This window comes from Heliconius melpomene, chromosome 9 (assembly GCF_056956725.1).
Source record: "Heliconius melpomene rosina isolate 202511_hmr_F chromosome 9, ASM5695672v1, whole genome shotgun sequence".
Lineage (NCBI taxonomy): Eukaryota > Metazoa > Arthropoda > Insecta > Lepidoptera > Nymphalidae > Heliconius > Heliconius melpomene.
This window is the reverse complement of record NC_140397.1, coordinates 1,210,074-1,230,642: the sequence shown is the minus strand read 5'-3', so window position 1 is coordinate 1,230,642 and position 20,569 is coordinate 1,210,074. Positions and strand designations below refer to the sequence as shown.

The 20,569-nt window shown below is 33.4% G+C and overlaps 1 protein-coding gene across 14 annotated transcripts in view; it reads left to right on the top strand.

Annotated features, from left to right (window-relative positions):
* LOC146536118 (uncharacterized) overlaps positions 1-20,569 on the top strand; it is a 51,344-nt gene that overhangs the window by 14,398 nt on the left and 16,377 nt on the right. For 7 of the 14 annotated variants that reach the window (XM_085190073.1, XM_085190071.1, XM_085190063.1 and 4 more), the window contains exons 2-5: positions 247-422; positions 1,699-1,722; positions 13,711-13,913; positions 14,890-14,928. In XM_085190073.1, coding sequence (XP_085046199.1) covers positions 247-422; positions 1,699-1,722; positions 13,711-13,913; positions 14,890-14,928 — 442 coding nt within the window. The remainder of the gene's footprint in view (positions 1-246; positions 423-1,698; positions 1,723-13,710; positions 13,914-14,889; positions 14,929-20,569) is intronic. The other 7 variants (XM_085190076.1, XM_085190068.1, XM_085190075.1 and 4 more) reach the window with 3 other exon arrangements.

The window sequence follows — 20,569 nt, the reverse complement described above, 5'->3', positions numbered from 1 at the left end:
GACAATCTTAACTTTGCGTACGTGTGTACTTATTTTGTATAAAACTAACTACAATTATAAGTTTCTTCGCTTTGGTAACAAGACAAATCACTCATTGACAACTGATGACCAATTGCTCATCAAAATTTGGGCAGAAATTGAGGAAAGGAGCATGTCCACTAGATTCCCTCTGGTCTGTCCTACTATAAGCGAATACAGCGTCAAACTAAAAGAAATAACTTCTAAAGCTAACAATTTCTCCCACAGAAGCCCTAGACCGAGCGAGATTAGCTCGCGAGCGTCGCGAAGCAGAGCAAAGGAAGCGCCTGGACGAGCTGCGCGCGCACGCGGCGGCTGCGCAAGCGCAACGCGAGAAACGAGATGAGGAACGCAGGAAACGACAGGCCGAGCAGCGCGCTAGGGATGACGATAGACGGCTTCAGGTATTTGTTGTTATATTTTTTATATATTGTATATATATATATTTAGGCTATTATAGTGCAGTGGAGATGTTTGATTGTGTAAGGTGGTTGTAGGTTCGGTCTCCGAAAAATATTATTTTAGAGTTAGGTGGGAATTGTAGGACTGAGTGTCTTAACACTATGTTCTATCTTCTTCTATATTCTACAAGTAATCTCTTTCAGATACTTTTGCTAATAAAAACTAATTATAAAAAAAATTAAGAATAAGAAAACTACGGTTCTATTGTTATTTCTTTAGAATTAATAAGCAATTAAGGCTTTATTTTTTTTTATAATATATATTATTATAAAAAAATAAAGCCTTAACTGTTGGTATTTTTTTGTTTAAAAACTGCGCTGGTCAAAAAAAGTAAAATTTATATAAAATTATGAAAATTAAGTTATATTTATAAGTGGACAGTATCCTTCTAACAGAAGCTTGACCATCTATAGGCCGCTTGAACGGGTGAACGGTAAATGTGAATGCGAATAAGAAATAAGGTAACAGTGAGGTATGCAGTAGGTATATTAGATACCTATACTTACGTAGTGTTATACCGACACTAGGATTTGTTTTGTATCGATTGTAATTTTATATGGTTTTTAATTATTTTTTTCTTATATTATGTTATGTCATATTTATAAAATATTTTTATATATTTTTTGCGAAAATTTTAGTTTTGTTATATATTTTAAGTTTTATTATTTTTGTGTCAACGGTACTTGTATTTGTTAAACAGTCGCACTCCAAGTTGTCAATTAGCAATTAACAAACATATAAACGATGCGTACATGCGAGTTAATGCTATTTAGTGGCTAATCAATATCTCTGAGTGCGACGAAATTTCATTGATACTTTGCAAAAAAATATTTCGCATTCTCTATCCACCTACGCCACGAACCGAAATTGACCTTGAAGTGAAAACGTCTGGCGTAAACTGACATCACATCTATTTTGTATCAACGAATATATAACATTAATACTAATAAATAAAATGAAATCTATAGTGCTTCAATCTACATATTAATTAGTATGTAGATTGGGAACATAGAGTTAAGACACTCCATTTCTGACTTTCCGTTGATTTTTCCAGACGCTTTGTCTTGCTGCCATAGCGAATAAATGAAAATATAAAAAATATATATGCCCCCGAGTGGATATCGAACCCACAACCGTATTAACAGTCAGTGTTTACAGCCTTCATAATCTATAACAGTGGATCACCAAAATATTTACTTTTAACTCCGTTGTCTGCAGGTGGGGGGGACCTCATCGCCCAGGGTTAGTTTCAAAAATTTTTAGTTTGCCTGTTTTTTTTTGTTATGTTGTTATGTCTATTCTTTTTTTATATAATTTCCTTTATATATAATTTTCTTTTGTATATAATTTGTATATAATTTTCTACGCTCGTGCCCGAGTAAAAGTAACATTGTCTAAAACAAAGCGAAAACTTCCGTTACTAATAATAAATGTGCACTGTAATGCTCTCGATACTACCAAAACGTTTATTTGGCAAGCAAAGTTATACTATGAAAGTTTTAAGGTCGACAAAATCTTCTTCGTCGATTGTCGCTTAGCTACTTTTTTGCTATGACTTTGTCTGCTTTTTTTGTATGAAAAATGCAAGATTTTGTACAGCAAATGTTTAACAGTTATGGCTTGAGTTTATATTATTGTTTTTTTTGTATAATCTTTATTGAATGTGTATTTGAAATTAATTATTTGATTTTCTATTCATATTAAAAATAATTTTACCTCAAATAACTCTTTATGGATAGGTAAATCTTCACCTCTCGTTACGTGACGCCAGCATTATAATAAAGTTTTACAGTTCATCGATCATATATAATATAAAGTAAGTGAGCCAAGGTCTTCGCTTTAATCTAACCCGCTTATATTGTAAAACGTACGCAAGCTGATACTTTCTCCACTCCACTCCACTATATATATTATATTATGTTTATGAACGCGTACTGGTGAAAATTAGAAAATTTGAAAGTGTTATTATTTAAATGAACAATAATACTGTATTCTATATTGTATGAGGTAGGTATCAAATATTAGTTGGGGGCGTCGTGGTGCAGTGGTACAAGCGGCGACTGTGATATGGCGGTTGTGGATTCGATTCCTATTGAGTGGAATGAATTATTATTTATTTATTTTTTTCATTTATTCGCTCTGGTAACAAAGCAGTGTGGTGTTAGCGATTTAACACGCAATGCCTCGAATATTCGGCGGAAGGTGGGGAACGAAGTTTCTTAACTCTATCCTATCCTGCTAAATGGGGGGGACACAGCATGAAGCTGGAAAAAAATCAAATATTATGTTGAGACGTCAGACCAGTTGTCTAAAATATATTTTGTTTCGAATATATGGAAGTCTGCATCATATGAATGGTTCTTTTATAAAATCATATTGTAAAGACACTCCGTTCTCTACTCTCTGCTCTGCTACTCAACACGCAATGCCTCCAGAATTCCGCGGAAAGTGGGGAACGGAGTGTCTTAACACTAGGTTCCCTCTGCCTACCCTGTTGTGTGCGGGATACAGCGGGAAGCTGATTTTGATTTAAAATGTCAATAATTAAATTATTAATTTAGATTCATGGTAATTTATTAAACTAAAATGGCCTGTTTATAGAAATACTATTTCGGTCCGCCGCAAATACGTGTCTCCATTGTGATTTGATTTAAGAGAAACCCGGTCATCGGAGACATCGTATTCATAAGTCGTACTCATCAACAACAATCTTTATCCTTATTCGTCTTGTTTGTAATTTCAACTAAAACATATTGACATTTTATTAAAATAATGATATTTCATTTAAAAAATAGTTTATTTTTACATTAAGGCATTCCGTGTTGAGTTGTTGAACTCAATCAGCCGTTAAGATTTCATTTCCCCAAGTAGGAATCGAATCGACGACCTGCGCGACGACTGGCCTCAACAATAATGGAAAATCAATAATTATGCTTAATTCATTTATAACATGCTTTTATTAAGTCCACCTGTATGTAAAAAACTAACTATGTAATGGAATCTAAAAATATTAATTACACACACTTTTAATTATGGTATCATCATGAAACTTGACTATTATATTTAGATTAGGTGACAATATAATATTATGATACCATCGAGCTGGTCTGATGATGGGACTGGAAGGTGGCTGATGGAACCTTGAACTGCCTACTAGTAAATATATCGAGATTGGGCTCATTCGATTCGTCTTTTACGTGCACTCTAAAGGCATTGTCTCTAATCCGAGCGGAGAACGGAGAATGAAACTGTATATCGCAATTAACCCACGAAGGTTTCGAACGTACATTTAAAAGTAGCATTCATATTAAAAGTACTCTACTACTCTGTGCATATTAGCTGCTCATTAAGTTTTATAGCACGTTAATTTAACACGCGCTAACGTAACGAGTCTGGTGATATGTGTTCTAGTTTTCATTTAAGATAATAGATTACTAGTTGTATTTGTACAAATTTTTTTTATAAACTTCTATTGAAACTAAAGAATTTTGTATTATATTGTTTTATTTTATTTAACGGACTTCTGTAAGAAAAGGAGGTTATCAATTAGACTGTTTTTTTTTATGTTTGTTACCTCAAAGTAAAAAATAATTTTACAAAGATTTTATAATTTTGAAGTCGGTGTCAAGCTAATGCTACAACACCTTTACTACAATATCTAATTACTAAGCCTGTTTGTTTTACTTGGCACCGACTTCAAAATTATAAAATCTTTGTGAAATTATTTATCACTTTTTAGTTCGTTGTTAGAAGTCGGTTTTTCTTTTTGTTAAAAATTAATTTATGCTTATTAGCGCATCTCTTTCATCTTTTCTTTATTATGAAATTGACAGAGAATTCGACAAGCATAGAGTTTGATTCACTCTGTATTCAGTCTGTATATAGCACAGTAAGCAGAGGGAACCTAGTGTTAAGGCACTCCGTTCCTCACGAATGGGAATCCAGCCACGCTACTGCGATCTCTTATAGAAAAAAAATCAGAGAAAATATTTACTGAAACTCACTCCGTTCTACGTTTTTTCTCCTGTTATGTTATAAATACGGATATCTCTCTCGATCTCTCTCTCTCTCACCAATTATATCACAGCGGCGTCAATAGCATTATTCCAAAATGATGTACAAAATCTAGTAATAACCGGAATGCACCAAGATATGACTGCAATCCAAGTACAGAGGTCAACCTCGGTCGTTCAAAGGAATTTACAGCAGATCGACGATAACCAGAAGTTATTTTCTGACACACTTTAAGAATGTAGCGAATAGTATAGTAAATAGTAATTTACCAGTGCCCACACTCGGCACGGGTGGTGCCGGTTCAAAGACTGCGTAATGAGAATTTATTGCTTTGTTTTGCACTTGGTTTTTGTTGTGGCTATGTCTGTTCTTATATTTGAGTTATTTTATTTGTTTTGATTGAAAATTGTTTGTGGTAATAAAAAGATTACGGTTTTTTGGTTGATTAATACGTGTAATATATCCTAATCAAAATCGATTTAGTATTCTTTGTCTTTTAGTGAAATACTTCAAAATATATAAATTTCGCTGAATGCGTCGTATTTATCTATACACATGTTATTTAAATATAACTTTCACAATGACAATTGTAATTTTGGAGTCTTGAAGACAACTAGGAAAAGTAATATATTTTTTTATTTGTTTACTTATTCAGTTTCACAAATGTTAATTTTTCTCTAGTGAAATTTCATAATTTTTTAACTTTTTTTTGAGGCCAGCCGTAGTACACGGGCACAAAAGTGCGACTGTGCATTCGACGGGTTGTGGGTTCGATTCCCACTCAAGCAAATTAAATGTTTAATATTTTCATTTTGCTCTCTGGTAACGAACCGTCACACATAGTGCCTTTAGAATTCGTCTGAAAGTGCGAAATGGAAGTGTTTTAATTGGAACGGAACTTCCAAATTGCTTTAACAGGTTCCCTCTGACTACTAAAAAAACTTTGCAATTTCCTAAGTTATTTTTACTACAAAACATGTGATAAAGGGCACGGTCTTTAACTTGTCTGATTAGTTTAGGATTTCCTTCGATTGATAGAAATAGGCACGGCTTGGCGGAAATCGCTTTCAAGGGATAAAATAGCGTTTGTATAGGAAAGTACTCCCACGTGTAACACTTAGTACGCTCCTTACGTACCTATTCATGATTATAGAAGAGAACGATAAGAAGAAAGAATCTAGCGATAGGTAAATCTCTCCGTTTTTCTCTATCGATACTGCGTGTTTGGTGACGAAACCTGGTGCTAAATTCTATTGAACCAAGCCTGAAATACGTAACTTCATGTTATTTCTACAAAGTAGAAGCAGAGGGAACAGTACACGGTAGTGTTTACACACTCCGAGCGCAATAAATATGTATATGGTTAACAATGTCGTACCACTAAGCTAGCCTACACTGTTATATGCGATACCTAGTAAAATAGTAGGTATATTAAAATATAAACCACGTTTAACATTATAATATTTTAGGTAATTCTCGAGCCGTTTGTCATCCATAATCAGATGAATATCTTAGATTCGCGTACAAAGTGTACCTAATGATGCGGAATGCTCCGTCGGCGCCGGTCTCTCCAGTTGAATCATTGTTTATGATTCTTTATTTTACTTATGATGCATCAAGATTTTATAAATATTTCAAAATTAGTGTAAACAACTCGAGGTCGTTGTGGGTTCGATTTCCAAACGAGGGAATGAATATTTATTATTTTCCATTTTCTCCCTTGTATATTAAATTGTACATTTCGTCAAGTGGGAATCGAAACCAGAACCTCTCGCGTTTAACGCACTCTTGTACCCCTGCCCCAAGATTGGCGTCAAAGAATATAGATAGAATTACAGTAAAAATTGGTACCTACGTACATATGTAGAGCGTTGATCGCCATAATTCTGTATGATGAAGTGGCTGATATCGTTATCAGTACTGATAAAAAGTAATATCGTTCGTATAGGTAATTCTAGAAACGTTGTACTAAATTGTTGTTGATTTTTTTGTATATAGACACTTTGGCGTCATTACGTTAATCTTTGATATTATTATTAATATTATATATTATTTGATAACTATATAATAATAAATAATAAGGTTTTTGTTTTTTTTTTTTAATTCTTCTATAAGTAGGATGTTGATATTTGATTTGGTGCCTGGTGGTATAAAATGGCCAAGTCAAAAGAGCTTGAATTTAATCCCGAGTAAACATAGAACTAGAAAAATGGCAGTTAGATCTCCTATTCTTTTGCCAGTGAAATCGAGAATTACTTATTACGTAAAATTTTACTAGTCTTTTATTTTAAAGTGTATTTCATAATATATTTTATATGAATGGACCGTACCCTTTCGTAAAAGGCTGACTGAAGAAGTAGTCTGCCAGCACAAAACACAAAATTAGCCGGCAAATAAAGAACGAGAGTGTTTTAGCACTAATTTATAGTCGCTACCCTCTTATATCCTCGGCGAAAGTTAAAACATGCCCAACAATACTACCTACTCTGTAAGACGGTAAAAAATAAATTTCATACGTACTTGCATAATGCAGTCTCGGGATTCAATTAGAGTCTCGATATTGCATTCACAAATTATGACATTGTGCGCACTGGTCGGGCAAATGACTCTAACTGCTTCTATATCCGTTCTTAAATTTTCATTTTGTATTACAAATTTAATTTAGTATACGTATATTTATTTTACTATTTAAGAGATCAGCTTCACGCTGTATCCCGCACACAACAGGGTAGGCAGAGGGAACCTAGTGGTAAGACACTCCGATCCCCTCTCTCTGCCGAATCGGCTAGGCTGTTGCGTGACCGTATGTCAGGCTGGTGGTCGGGGCGGTTAAACTACTTACGATAGACGCGGGTTCTAGTCCCGCTACGTTCAAAACATTTTACGTAAAAATATATACCAATCTTGGTAGGTACTTGTCATTTTCTTTTTGTTTTCTTTTATTTTCATTCTTAACCTAATAAGTTAAGTAATTACTTAATATTTAAAACAAGTAACGCTTAAAACACGATATAGTAATTAGCAACGCCCGCGTTGCATAACCGCGTCCTTGCCCGGTGATGTCACAACTCGCGGTCTCAATGGCCGGACGTCAAACTTAGGTATTTTACGGTGTAAATATATGTATGTATATATTTATTTATTTATAAGTAGGTAGGTAGGTAGGTATAGTATGGGTAGGTAGGTATAGTATGGGTAGGTAGGTATTGCTGGATAATTAAAACTGTTAGCTAGTTTTATTGTTTGGTTTTTCCATTTTTTTTTCGTGGAGGATGGTCGCAGGTTCGGTTGCCTCTTTCTGAGCATGCCGTTGAATTCCGCTACTCAACACAATAAAAATTTGGGGCAGTGCACGGAGAACGGAGTGTTTTAACACCTCATTTCCTCTGCTTATTTTTATATTTGGTAAAGAGTTAAGATATTCTTTTCCCCTCTTTCAAAATAAATTTTCAAGAATTGATTGAATTAAATGAATTGAACTTTAAATACCTAAAAATATGTTAAGTTTTATGTCATAATTTAATTAAAGAGAACGCAGTCTTTCTTCAAAATATAATTCAAAATATTTTCAAAGTAAAATGGCATATATTATTTCATTTCAGTATTTCTATTTCATATTTTAATAAGCAAAGCTGCAAGCACTACAGTCAAGTAAATGACCAAGTTGTTGGCCGTCGTCCAGTACCCTCGTTTAATGTCAAGAGTTCCCGGCGAACGCTTTTTCTTAGGAGAGAAAAAAATCTTTTCTTTTGAAAATGTAATATTAGCTATTTTAATTAATAATTGTTTTTGTATATTATGTAATTATAGAGTTCGTTTATATTAAAAACTAGTATTCGTTTTTACTTGACTCTTCGCAAAGGACAGATGCAAGTAACTAAGGTCCATATGAACTCTGAGATCGATGTTGAGATGCTGTTTTCGTTCATAGACATATAATTTTTTAATGAAACCTGCATTTCAAGGACAGAATCAGAGTTGAGAGCGATTTATAAGTACGGACCTAACAGATGTGTATAAAACATTCATAGTGAGGGAAGGAAATTATGTCCTCGAATAATGGAATATCCAACTTAAAAATATATTTTATTATTTCGAAGAAACAAAACAAACTTTTCTTTTAAAATATTAGTAATTGTACAATATGAAATATAATTTGGTATTTTCTAAAGATGTGTATTTGAATCAATAACCACCACGTGTTTATATCATTCTAGATTCTAGGATAACTCAAGTAAACATGCGTTAAAAGAACACCGACTCCCACCATACATTCCACATTCATACAGACATTCATATTTCATACGTGAACGGGTGACCGGGTCATCTCTTATGTCTTATATAATGTACGTCAATTATGAGGTCGGAGACGGACGGTGCTCGGACTGTGTGGGTACTTAGGGAACCTCGCAGTGGTCTCGAGTGTTTTGTTTATTGTTTATGAGATAGGTCGCTAACAGAATATTTCATATCTTCACGCTTTATTCCTTATGTATCAGGATAGGTAAAGGGAGTAGTGTTAAGACACTTCGCTCCCAACTGTCCACAGAATTCTTGAGTCGTCTCTATCATTTATTCTAACTTTAAAATAATATAACAGAACACATATCTACTAAATGACGCCCCAATTAAAAACAACACAGCAGAAGTTAATGATGTTAAAAATAAAATATGTATAGTTTGATTAAAACAAAAAATAAACTGCTTTATGTTGTATCCCACATAAAGCAGGACAGAGAGAGAGAGAACCTAGTACTGAGACAGTCCGTTCGTCATTTCCCGCTGAAATTTCGAGACATTTGATTGCCTCGGCACTAGGGTAAAGAAAAGAGAAATCTGGATTCCTCAAATTGGGATCGAATACACAACCTATCGCGTTCACAGGCGCACATTCGTGCCCCTGCGCCACAGCCAGACTTCTCCATAAGGAAAAAAAATTACTATGAAAAAGTATACATATATGTAAAGTGTGTCCCAATTTAAAACAAGTTATATTCGACATTTACTCGGTAACTTGAAATTAAAGCTAAAATTCGAATTATGATACTCAATATAGGGTGTAGTGTTACAGATTTTGTTCGCGTTGGTCCTTTCGTTTTGTTTATACGTAGCTTAGTGGTTAGGTCAACTTCTCCGTTTTTAGGTTCAATATTACTTTTTTTTCTCCTTTAATCCCTCTCTTTATTTATTTATTTACCTTGTGTAAATTTCGGAACAGTTAATGATGTAGGTAAATATTTTAATAACGAACGCTACATACATACTCTTTTATAGAAAACTTTCTACGTAAGGCTTAGTGGTCAAAGACCGCGAACGGTTTCCATCGGCCGTAAGTTCGAATCAATATCAAAATCAATTTTTTTAATACGTTTTCTAAATGAGTATCGTATTATATTTATTTAACAAAAATACAATATGAAATTACATTTAATTATACGCTGTCACCTTAACTAAAACTCGATATCTGACACCAACGTCAGAGAACTATTCTGTATATTCTCATTATATTCTATGTGAAACATTCTAAGCACGCCGCTATTATTGGTGAGTACTAAAATACACTGGGCGCGTTGTACTGCATCAAAAATATTTAAATTTAACCTCTTCTCTCCCAACAAAGCTAGCTAAGTAAGTGGTCGCGACGGAAATAACGATTTCCTTCAGGATCGGTGGCGTTGCTAGTTACTTTGTTAGTTTTTACGTAAGGTGCTTTTGGTTTTTTGGTGGGTTTGGTTGGATTTCAGGTCGTAGTTTGGTTTGGTGGTTGTGGGGTTCTCGCTTGGGGGTTGTGAATTATTTTCATTTTGTGTCTCGAAATAGAACGGAAACGGTCTCGTGAGTCTGATTGCCACTCGAGGAAATAAAATATTTAATATTTTCATTTCTTCGTTCTGGTGTTGAAGCAACACATTAAGTTTCGCCACTTAAAACGCAATCCAGAATTTCGCGAAAAGTGAAGAGTGGAGTGTCTTAACACTAGCGTGAAGCTGAAAATAAATAGCTAATTATTTAAATGAAATGCAAACAGCCCGACGCTAACTACAAGTAGTTTGCAATGCAAAATGTTTCAATATGGCTTAAGTTCTTTACTATTACAGTTAAAGTATCTATAGTTTAGTAGATGTAGGGTTTAAGACCACCCATTCAGTGTATTTATAATTTAACTCGAAACTTTTATGGAGAACATGTGTGAAGAATTGCTTATTGGAATTGTATCTTTGTTTTATTTTTTTCTTTGTGTAAAAGATTCATTTTATTATAATTTTTTTTTTGATAAGCGCGTTCAACCAAGCAACAGCTTTTAGTTAGAACCTATTAGATATTAAATTCATTAACTTCAAGTGGGATTTGAACCTTATAACCGCGAGTCAATGCAGTCAGTAATGACATAATTAAGCTGACGGCTCTATGCTGTAAAAAAATATTACCATCTTCATAAACTTCTTGCATCATTCTATACTAAATCAAATTAATCTTAAATCTTTATAGATCATGTCTAAGATCTTATATGGAATAACTCTCCCAAAAAGCACTTCCTACTTTAGTTAGAGAGACGGTAACAGGAATTAGAATTTGACACCCTCTTCTTTCATCTCTTACACTTATGTCTGTTATAAAAATCAAAAATAAACCTCAAGATATGGCCATTAAAAACAGTTTTATTATACGGTTTTTATAGTACACACTTGCGTAGTTATCTTTTTTATTTGGTTTTTTCTTCACTTTCTCGCTTTATCCCGCATCAGCAGGAGACACTACACTAGAACATTCATAACTAAGGGCTAAGGCTGACAATGAACTTAAAGTTAATTATAAATTTGATGTTGATGTGTTGATGGCAATAATTTATTGCCCCGAGTAGGAATCGAAGCTACAACCGTCGCGTTTATAGTTAGACACTATACTGGTCTGGCTGCTGGCATTCATTCAGTTTATTCTAGTTAATGATTGGTTTCACGCTTTTGGACGTGCGTCCATGCGTGAGTTACTAATCACTGAGAACTCCGACTGAGCTCTGTTGACAGTGAAAGTTTGCTGATAAGCGTTGTGTTTTCCTTTCTTTTTGTTTTAAATTCGTAGTGTTTTTTTTTTCTGTTTTAGTATTATTTTGTAAATACTTTTACCTAAATAAAGCGAGGGAACGAAAACATTAAATATTTCATTCCCTAGAATGGGAATCGAATCCACAACCGTCGCGTGACCCTGCGCCACGATTGGCCACAAGTGACATTCCATAATAAAACGAAAATAATTTTACAATATGAATAAAGTTAGCATAATAAACAATTCTGCCATAACTGCAGTAACTAATTGATACAACGGCAACGTGGAAATAAGAAAAAATATATAATCTAATTACTTGAAAATCTCTCGCTTATGTGAACACGTTTTATACCTATCCACCTACCTACTACCTAAGGTAGCTAATAATTGTATTTGGTAACTACCGCGTATAACCGGTATTTTCTATGTATGTATTTGAAAAAAACTTGTAATAACAAATGCTTTGCAAAGTCACAAATAAAAATAACACTTTGAATAAAAATAGCTGAGCTATTAATTATAATGTTGATAGGCATCTTCAATATAGAGTTTATATTTAGTCTCTTATATAGGTAGGTACTATGAATGCTTGTTATGTATTATGTTATACCTTTGTTATTATTAAGGACATAAGATAATAGTCGATATTAGAGGTCGATTATAGCAGTCGCGACTGGTTCGATTCTCACGAACGCAATGCTTCTAGAATACGGCGGAGAATGGGGAACGAAAGTGTTTTAATTGGAACGGAATGTTGACATTAGATTCCCAGGTTCCCTCTGCCTACCCTGGTATGTGCAGAATACGATGTGAATTATCTTAAAATATATTATTTTCAACACCAGTGCAAAGGATACATACCTTTCTTTATTATAAGTTAGTAAAATCAAGAACTAAATAACCTACAACTATTTTCTCTATTAAATGCTTCGGCTGTTAGGTATAGCAATTTAAAATTATACCTATAAGAAATTAATATGTAAATTGCAAATCAAAACCCCATGTAAGACTAACTAACGGACGTATCTAATAACATAATGAATGTCTCCCGCGATTTACCTTAATGATTTTAAAGACTAGTGTTTGTTTCGTGACTTTGAATGTTGTGTCTATGAAAATATTCGTTTTATCGATTTTTAAACTACAGGTGCACAAGAGTGTGACTGTAACGTTACGGATGTGGGTTCGATCCCCGCTGGGGGGAATTAATTGTTATTTATGAATATTTTCATTTCTTCGGTCTGGCAACAAAGCAAAAGCCCATAGTGAGTTCCGACGCTCAACACGCAATGCGTCGAAAAATACGGCGGAAAGTAAGAAAAGGAAGAAAGAAGAAGAAGAAAGTCTTAATATTTGCTTCCCTTTGCCTACACTGTCATATGCGGGAAAAAGCGTGAGCTGCTTTTTTAAGTCAATGTCAAGACAATCGCGGCGTTCAGTTCCCTTATTCTACACGTAATGGCTAAAAGTAGGGGATGAAAGGGTCTTAACAATTAACACTAGATGGCCAGTTTTCACCCAGAGTTAAAAAATAAGTTAATGTTTAACTTGTACCTATTAGATAATGGAATTGAGAATTATTTTATGGCTTTTTTATCGTATCGAATATAATAAAGATGTATTATATTATGCGATATAAAAAGAAAACACCCAGTAGTAAACACGGGTAATAACATGTATATATAGCTATGTGCGAGACTTATTTTTTATAATAAACATACCTAGATGGTGATGATAGGACGTGAATGTAAATTTTATTTTTAATCGTCTCTTACAGAGCGGACGAAACAAGAAAATAAGCTACTTTTTAGAAAACATACAGTTTTTTTTTGGTTTCCAAAACGTAGCATATAAAAATTTCGACGTAGCTCGATGAGAACGTATGGCTTAGTTGGGCAGAGCGCTTAGATGGTTTCCAAGAGGCACGGGTTTAAATCCCGCTACGTTCAAATTTTTATGTTTTAAATAGATGTATATTGTAAAATTAGAGAAATTACGTTTATTCCAAAAACTGATATGAATGGAGGTGAACTTCGAAGTCGTAGTTGTTGTAAATCGTATAGATATTTAAATAATTAATAATACAATGTTTATTTCGTTTTATTGAATATCATGTAATAACAACCAGTGTATAAATCAATTAAGTTTTTTTTTTTTTTACTTCTCCTTCAGGTGGAAGAACGAAAACGTGCAATATGGGAGGCGTCAGTTTCCCGCCGGGAAGCCCTCTTGCAACGTGAGAAGGATCGCACTGAGCGTTTAGAACGCGCGCGTGCGGCTCGCTCGGCGCCCCGGCCGGCGTTCGCCTTCGGTTCATCCACACCCCGGTTATTAGAGCCGGTGGATTCAGCTGGATTCTTTTGGGCTGCGCGCAGGTATGTCTTAGTGTAGATTTTCTTGGTTACGTCGATTTTTTACTGCCGAGGATTTTATATTACATAGGAGAATCGCACTTAGCGTCCAGAACGCGCGTGCTTCACGCTTCATAATATATAGAAACTAGGTTTTTTAAATAATTTTTTAGGTAAATTTAATCTTGTTTTCCTTACATATTATTTTATTTTGTATGTAGGTATGTTTTATATCTTAATTAGAAATGATACAATAGCTTCAACAGTCACCTCGAATTGATACCTCTTTATCTTTCTTTGTTTTATTACATTGATAATATTATTTATTGTTTTATCTTTTGATTGATAACGAATCCCTATCACCGAGATAGTCCAATTATTGCTAACTTCACAACATTTTAAGTGAGGCTAAATTAATGCTACCGGATGTATTCAATTAAGCTATTGTATTTTGACGACCCCAAGCAATAAGTTGGTAATTGAGATGTTTTAAAAAAAAACTAAAAACATAAAAAAATATATAATAATACACTTGCTTTTGGTCAATCGTCCTAAAATATTCTAAAACTGAAGTTTTCTTGTGCATGAATAAATATATTTTAGAAGTTGCTTTCAGGATTATTGCTTGGGGACGTCGATGTCGACACAATGTTGTTTTCTTTACTATTTTTAATTTATAAATGAAAAAACTTACCGTTGCGTATGATTTCGAAGTATATAGTTAATAGTGATTCATTATTTCATAATGTCTTATTTATTGTCAGATATTTATAATTAGAATGTTATTTACTTTTTAACTAATGTCTCTGAGTATAGTATTTTTATAATTTCGCTTGTACGCAACGGTCTTGTTTTAATAAAATTGGAGTTTCTCAGACCATTTTTAGTAGAATTTTGCTTTGCTTTATTTATTTCAAGTCCCATCATGGTGTCGGATTTACCTAATTTGGGAAAATTTTGTTTCTTGCACTAATTTTTTTTATGTTTTTTCCACCTCCAGTACCAACCCCATAGATCAGATGAACTTTTTTGAATCACTGTAAGCGATTTTATTTTTTATGTTTTTTTTATTTCTTTACTATTTTTTCAGATTTCTTTTTTCATTAAATGCACTTTATTTTTGCAGCAGTTAAATTGCATGTTTAGCATGGATTTGTATGTAGTGTAGTTTAGTATTTTTTTAATCTGTTCTCCAAGTTTTGTATATAATTAATTTTAAATGAAGAAACCTATTAGAATAATTAAAACTTATAGTATTTTTATCGTCATGAAAAAAGTAGTTAGAATCTTTCTGAAGTAATTGTCAATAATGTTGAGTGCAGCAACGAAAGCCTCTGTCTAGTAAACTTATAGAAAGTTAATTAATTCTATTATAAAAAATCCTCCGAATCGGGCCTACAACCATCGCTTATATAGTAACACTTTCCAACTGTACCACGTAGTAATTTGTTTTTAAAATATTCATTTTAAGAAGTGTATACGTAAAATTTTTGAACGTATCGAGATTTGAACTCGCGTCTCTTGTAAGCTGTCTAAGCGCTCTGACCACTATGTGAGAAATTCTTATACGCGTGGCTTATAGAGGCGCCGGTTCAATACTTCTTCTACTTTCCTTAAATCCTACTTTGTCCAAACTTTAATAATCTCATGTATTACTAAACTTTTACCGTATTTAAGCCTATTTACCCTCTAACAATTAACATATTAACCCGATTCGTGTTCAGACGCCATAAGCCCACCCTTGATAACTATTTAGCACCTCCGCCGGTGGTTTAATTAAGCATAGTGTTATGTTTTGTTGTATTAGAATTATTCAATTGTCACTCTGAGATTAAATTAATTTAATAGATTTAATCTATGATTATAGTTTTAATTAATTATTAATTGGAAGGTATAATCGATTTTTTAGCTAGCCTGAAGCTATATAAAAACCATAATACCCGTATCCCGCACATAGCAGGCAGAGGGAAACTGGGAGTCTAGTGTTAAGACACTACGATCTCCAATTTCCGCCGAAGTCTCGTGATATTGCGCGTGGAGTGGCGGTTACAAGTACAGGGAAACGAAATATTTGAATTTTCTCAAGTGGGAATCGAACCCACAAGCTGTCGTCTACTTATATTAAAAAAATATACAGGCAAAGTAAGAACTACATATGTAAGTTAAGTATATAGCTAACTATACTACGGGCTAGAATTTTGTTTGAGGAAGATTATTTTCTGTGTACATATTGACACAAATATTTACTCTGTAAGGTTAAGCTGTCATTTCGCTGCCAAATAAAAGTAAGGAAAATGAATGGAATATCCGGTAACAATGTATGTAAATAGTTATTTGTTATATTATGTCAAATGTTTATATATATGTTTATATTGTTAATATCTGCTATACACTACGATTATTTTTCATTATCCATTAAATCGTATTATTCCGTGTATAGCAATATAGACGGGGATAACTTCGAGTTTTAGTCAAAACATGTCGTTTTCCAGTTTTTCTCCGAATATTGGACAGCTGCTATCGCACTGCGCCACTATATCCTTTTAATCACTTAGAAGTAATATTTAATAATTTAATAAGGCTACTTGGAAAGCAAAGTGATTTGTCACTATTTTCTCCATACAGACTAGATGACAACAACCCAAATCGCTATTCCATTTTAAATGATCACTCCGCAAAAGCAAAACCCTCCAAACCCCGAAACGGTGAAAGTATTAACAGTGAATCGAATGTTTAAATAAATACACTTTAAGTGGTCGTTTGCTTATTTTACTCTTCCATTGAGACTACTGTACTTTATTTATCTACTTTAATATTTAAATTTCAAACTTAATTCTATGGAAAATAAGGCTCATTTTAGATTGGGCGTTTACATGAAATTTGCGTTCCGCTTTTTCCGGACTATGACTTAGTCACAGTCTGACACACAGAATAATAAAGACAGATAATCTATTTATACTTTATTTACATATACATATTATATTTTATATTATTATAATGAAATGTATTTGAAATCTGCGTTAATTAGATTTTTCAATGGTTAGAAATTAAATTTCTGACGCCATTTTAGATATATTTAAAATTTATTAAAGTTAGACTTCTCTGTTAAGTTCCGCAAGTCAACATGCAAAGCCTCTGTCTATTCTTGCTAAAGTGCATACAAAAAGAGTATCTTGACAACTGTTTCTCTGCTAGATTTTGTCAAATCTGTAATCTCTATGTAACAACTCTTTTGTAACTGATAATGAACTTAGGTGGATTAGAACGGGTAATTAACTGGATTATCCATTTTATATGAAACTCGAAGACTAGTTACTTTGCGTGTGCAAACCGTCTATTGTTTTTTTTTATTAATTTAACGATGAATTATCATTCATTACTTCTTGGCGCCGTAGTATTGTTATAGTTTCAATTTAACTTCAAGAAATATTAATAGGTATTTTAAATATTGATGTTTCCCCTTTTGTTTGTAATATCGACCTTGGGTCCTACCTATCACGCGAGTCTTAATGGACGGAAGGTGGACAGTGTATGTGTCATACATTAGTCCTATAATAGGTGAATAGAGCATTAAGTGTGTTTACTATACTAATTGAAACGTGTTTTATGTAATTATTGTAAAAGTAAACGCGACGGTTGTGGATTCCTTTTCCGCTGGGAGAAATAAATTATTCTTCATGTCTTCGCTTTGGGAACAAATCAAGGTGCGGCGTTTAGTTCTGCCTGTTTCGAAAATTTGGTGGAATGTGTGGATCGGAGTATCCTGTTATATACGGGATTTAGCGATTTAAAATTGTTGATTGCCTTACCTTGTTAAGCTAATAAAGTAATAAAGAGTTTATAAGAAAATTGTATATAAAATTTGCAAGATGCTTATATCTTCTCTTATGAATAAAATTAATAATTTTCAAAAAAATATTAGTTTTTGCCACTTAATATTGAAATAAACTAAGTACTTGTATTGTTCTATGCACTCGAGTCACCATTATATGCACTCGGGGCACTGAGCTGAATACTCAATTGACGCTTACGCCGAATCTGATTAAAACGACCTAAATTCCAAGCTAATGCAGATATAGATGCGCCACTTATTCTACCTTAAGCGGGACGTTGACTTGAGTGGAGTGTCCGGACACTACGTACTTAACTTTGCGTCCAAATGTGAGACAATGTTTATTCAAGTTTGGGAAAATGAGAATCATTTTCATGAGTGGCAATCGAGACAACCTTATCGTTGATAAAAATCCAATGAAAGTTTTCATTAAACTATATACTCTCAAAAGTATCATATTATGACATCATTATTATTTTATGTAGATAGCTAGTTTTTTTTGCAGTTCTCCAAATGAATACAAACTTCTTTAATATGTGCCCATGTACCCTAGACTGTCTAAGTGTATATTTTGTATTTACTTAACACAATTCTTACTTATAATATGGCTCTCAATCTGTATGAAGAGGTTGATGATAGTGGACGAGGCGAAAGAGGTATGTAGAGGCCGTAGCATTTAGCGCTCCGTTCTCTCTGACTACCCCGCTAGGGATAAAGCGTGAAGTTAACTTTAGTTAATATGGCTCTCAAAATTTTGTTTTTGTTACATATAAATTAAATATGCTTCCGTACGAAATTTTCCACGCAAATCGATACGGATCGTTTTTATCTAATCGCTTACCTAGAATACGTGTGTGTCATATAAAATGTATATTGTATGTTTTATATTTATGTGTAAATTATAAAGTAAATAATATGTATACGTAGACGTCTTCGTGACTGATTTTGATGTTTGATTTCAAATTGGGAGTTTTTTTAGCATCACTCTGTACCCCCCACATAGCAGGGAAGGAAGGCGGTGGGAACCTAGTTAAAGTATTGTGAAAAACAAAGGAAATAGAAAAGTTGTCTTGGCGATGGTTGTGGTTTGGATTCCCACTTGAATGAATTAATTATTTTCATTTTCTAGCTCTGCCTAGTTATAAGACTGGGCGCAGATTTGAGTTCTGCCACTCAACACGCGATGTCTCCAAAATTGAGCAGTGCGTGGGGAACTTAGTATCTTAACACCTTTTCCTTTCCGTACCCTACTATATGCGGGATACACCGTGAAACTAAAAAAAAATATGTAATAACCCTTTTTTTAATGAAATGTTATCGACATAGCGACACCTAAGCATTTACATATAAATTAGCATCGCTATTGTTTATTAATAGCTGATGGAACACTATCATGTGTATGGCAGATGTGAAAATTATCGCGAAAGTTAATACTTGGCTCGTCCTATTTAGTTATTTGTTTAGTTGTTTCGTCAAATACTATTTATTTTTTCAAATTTTCAAATGTAATTTTTTTGCTTTCTTATATCATTGTGGAATTGTGAAGGCTTTGCCGTTTCTTACTTTTCAAAATATTTTTGTCTATTTTTATAAGCGGGTCAGGTTGTGGATTTGAATCCCAGTTGACGAAATTAAATATTTAATATTGCCATTTCCTCCCTTCGGTAATGAGGGGCGTTGAATTATGCCACTCAACACGCAAATACCTCCAGATTGCGGCGAAAAGTGAGGAACAGTGTCTTAATGGGGAATGGGTCTTAACACTAGGTTCCCAGGATACCTCTGCCTAGCCCGCTATGTCGAGACAAACATATTAACTTGTATTGACATATTATTTTATTTACCTATTCGCTTTACATAAAATAATTTCAACCAATCTTCATCAAAGACCTATTTAAATATTATAATGTTTTTATTTCTATCACGGTATCCTGGCTTTTGCCATCAAACGAACTCATAAATAAAAACAAAAGTCCCCCTTCCTCTGCCGTAACATCCAAAATGACAGTAGGTTATTGTTTGGAAAACAATGGAAATAAAACGTGGCGAATTTTACATTAACTCATTGCGTTACAGATTACGTCATATTGGAGTAGACTGGGTTTTGTCATTTACATTTATTATATAGTATAGAGATTTTTACTACTAGAAAAGAAAAATTCAAAGAAAGCGAGTGGAATTATCCTCAGTAGATCTTTAGGTTAGGTAAATATCTATTAAATATACACTAGATTGAAAAGCGAAAAATGAAATTGAAAAATATTCAAGACCATCCGTAACCGCCCTCCACCTGCGGGGTTGTAGCTTTGCTGATGATATTGAAAACCAAAACCGTGGTTATTAATTATTGAAAGATTCACATACAATATAATAATTTACTTCTGAAAAATAAGTCAAGTAATTTATCACAAACTAGTATTAGAAATTAAATTAAATGCATATTATTACTTCGTTAACAACACGTATGTATGTATGTATGTATAAAGTCATTTACTTGAGACCTAGTTATTTTATCTTATGCAGCAGTATCGCGAGTCGACGTTTGCAATTAATTTAGTTCAATGTATAATAGTTAAAGCCTAGTAGGTACATACACTACTTATATTATGTTTTTAGAATAGCTTAAGTAAACAGGTCAACATGTAAATTAATAAATAATTTTAAAAAAAAACAGCTTCCCGCTGTATACTGTATAACAGTGTAGGCAAAGGGAACCTAGTGTTATGGCACTCCGTTCGATCGAAGTTCAAAAAATTAAGCTTGTAACTTTTGTTTTTGAATGAAATTTTAGTTTTAGAAAGAAACTATTAATTCAGTTACAGAGGTTCATTTAAAATGTGTAATAATC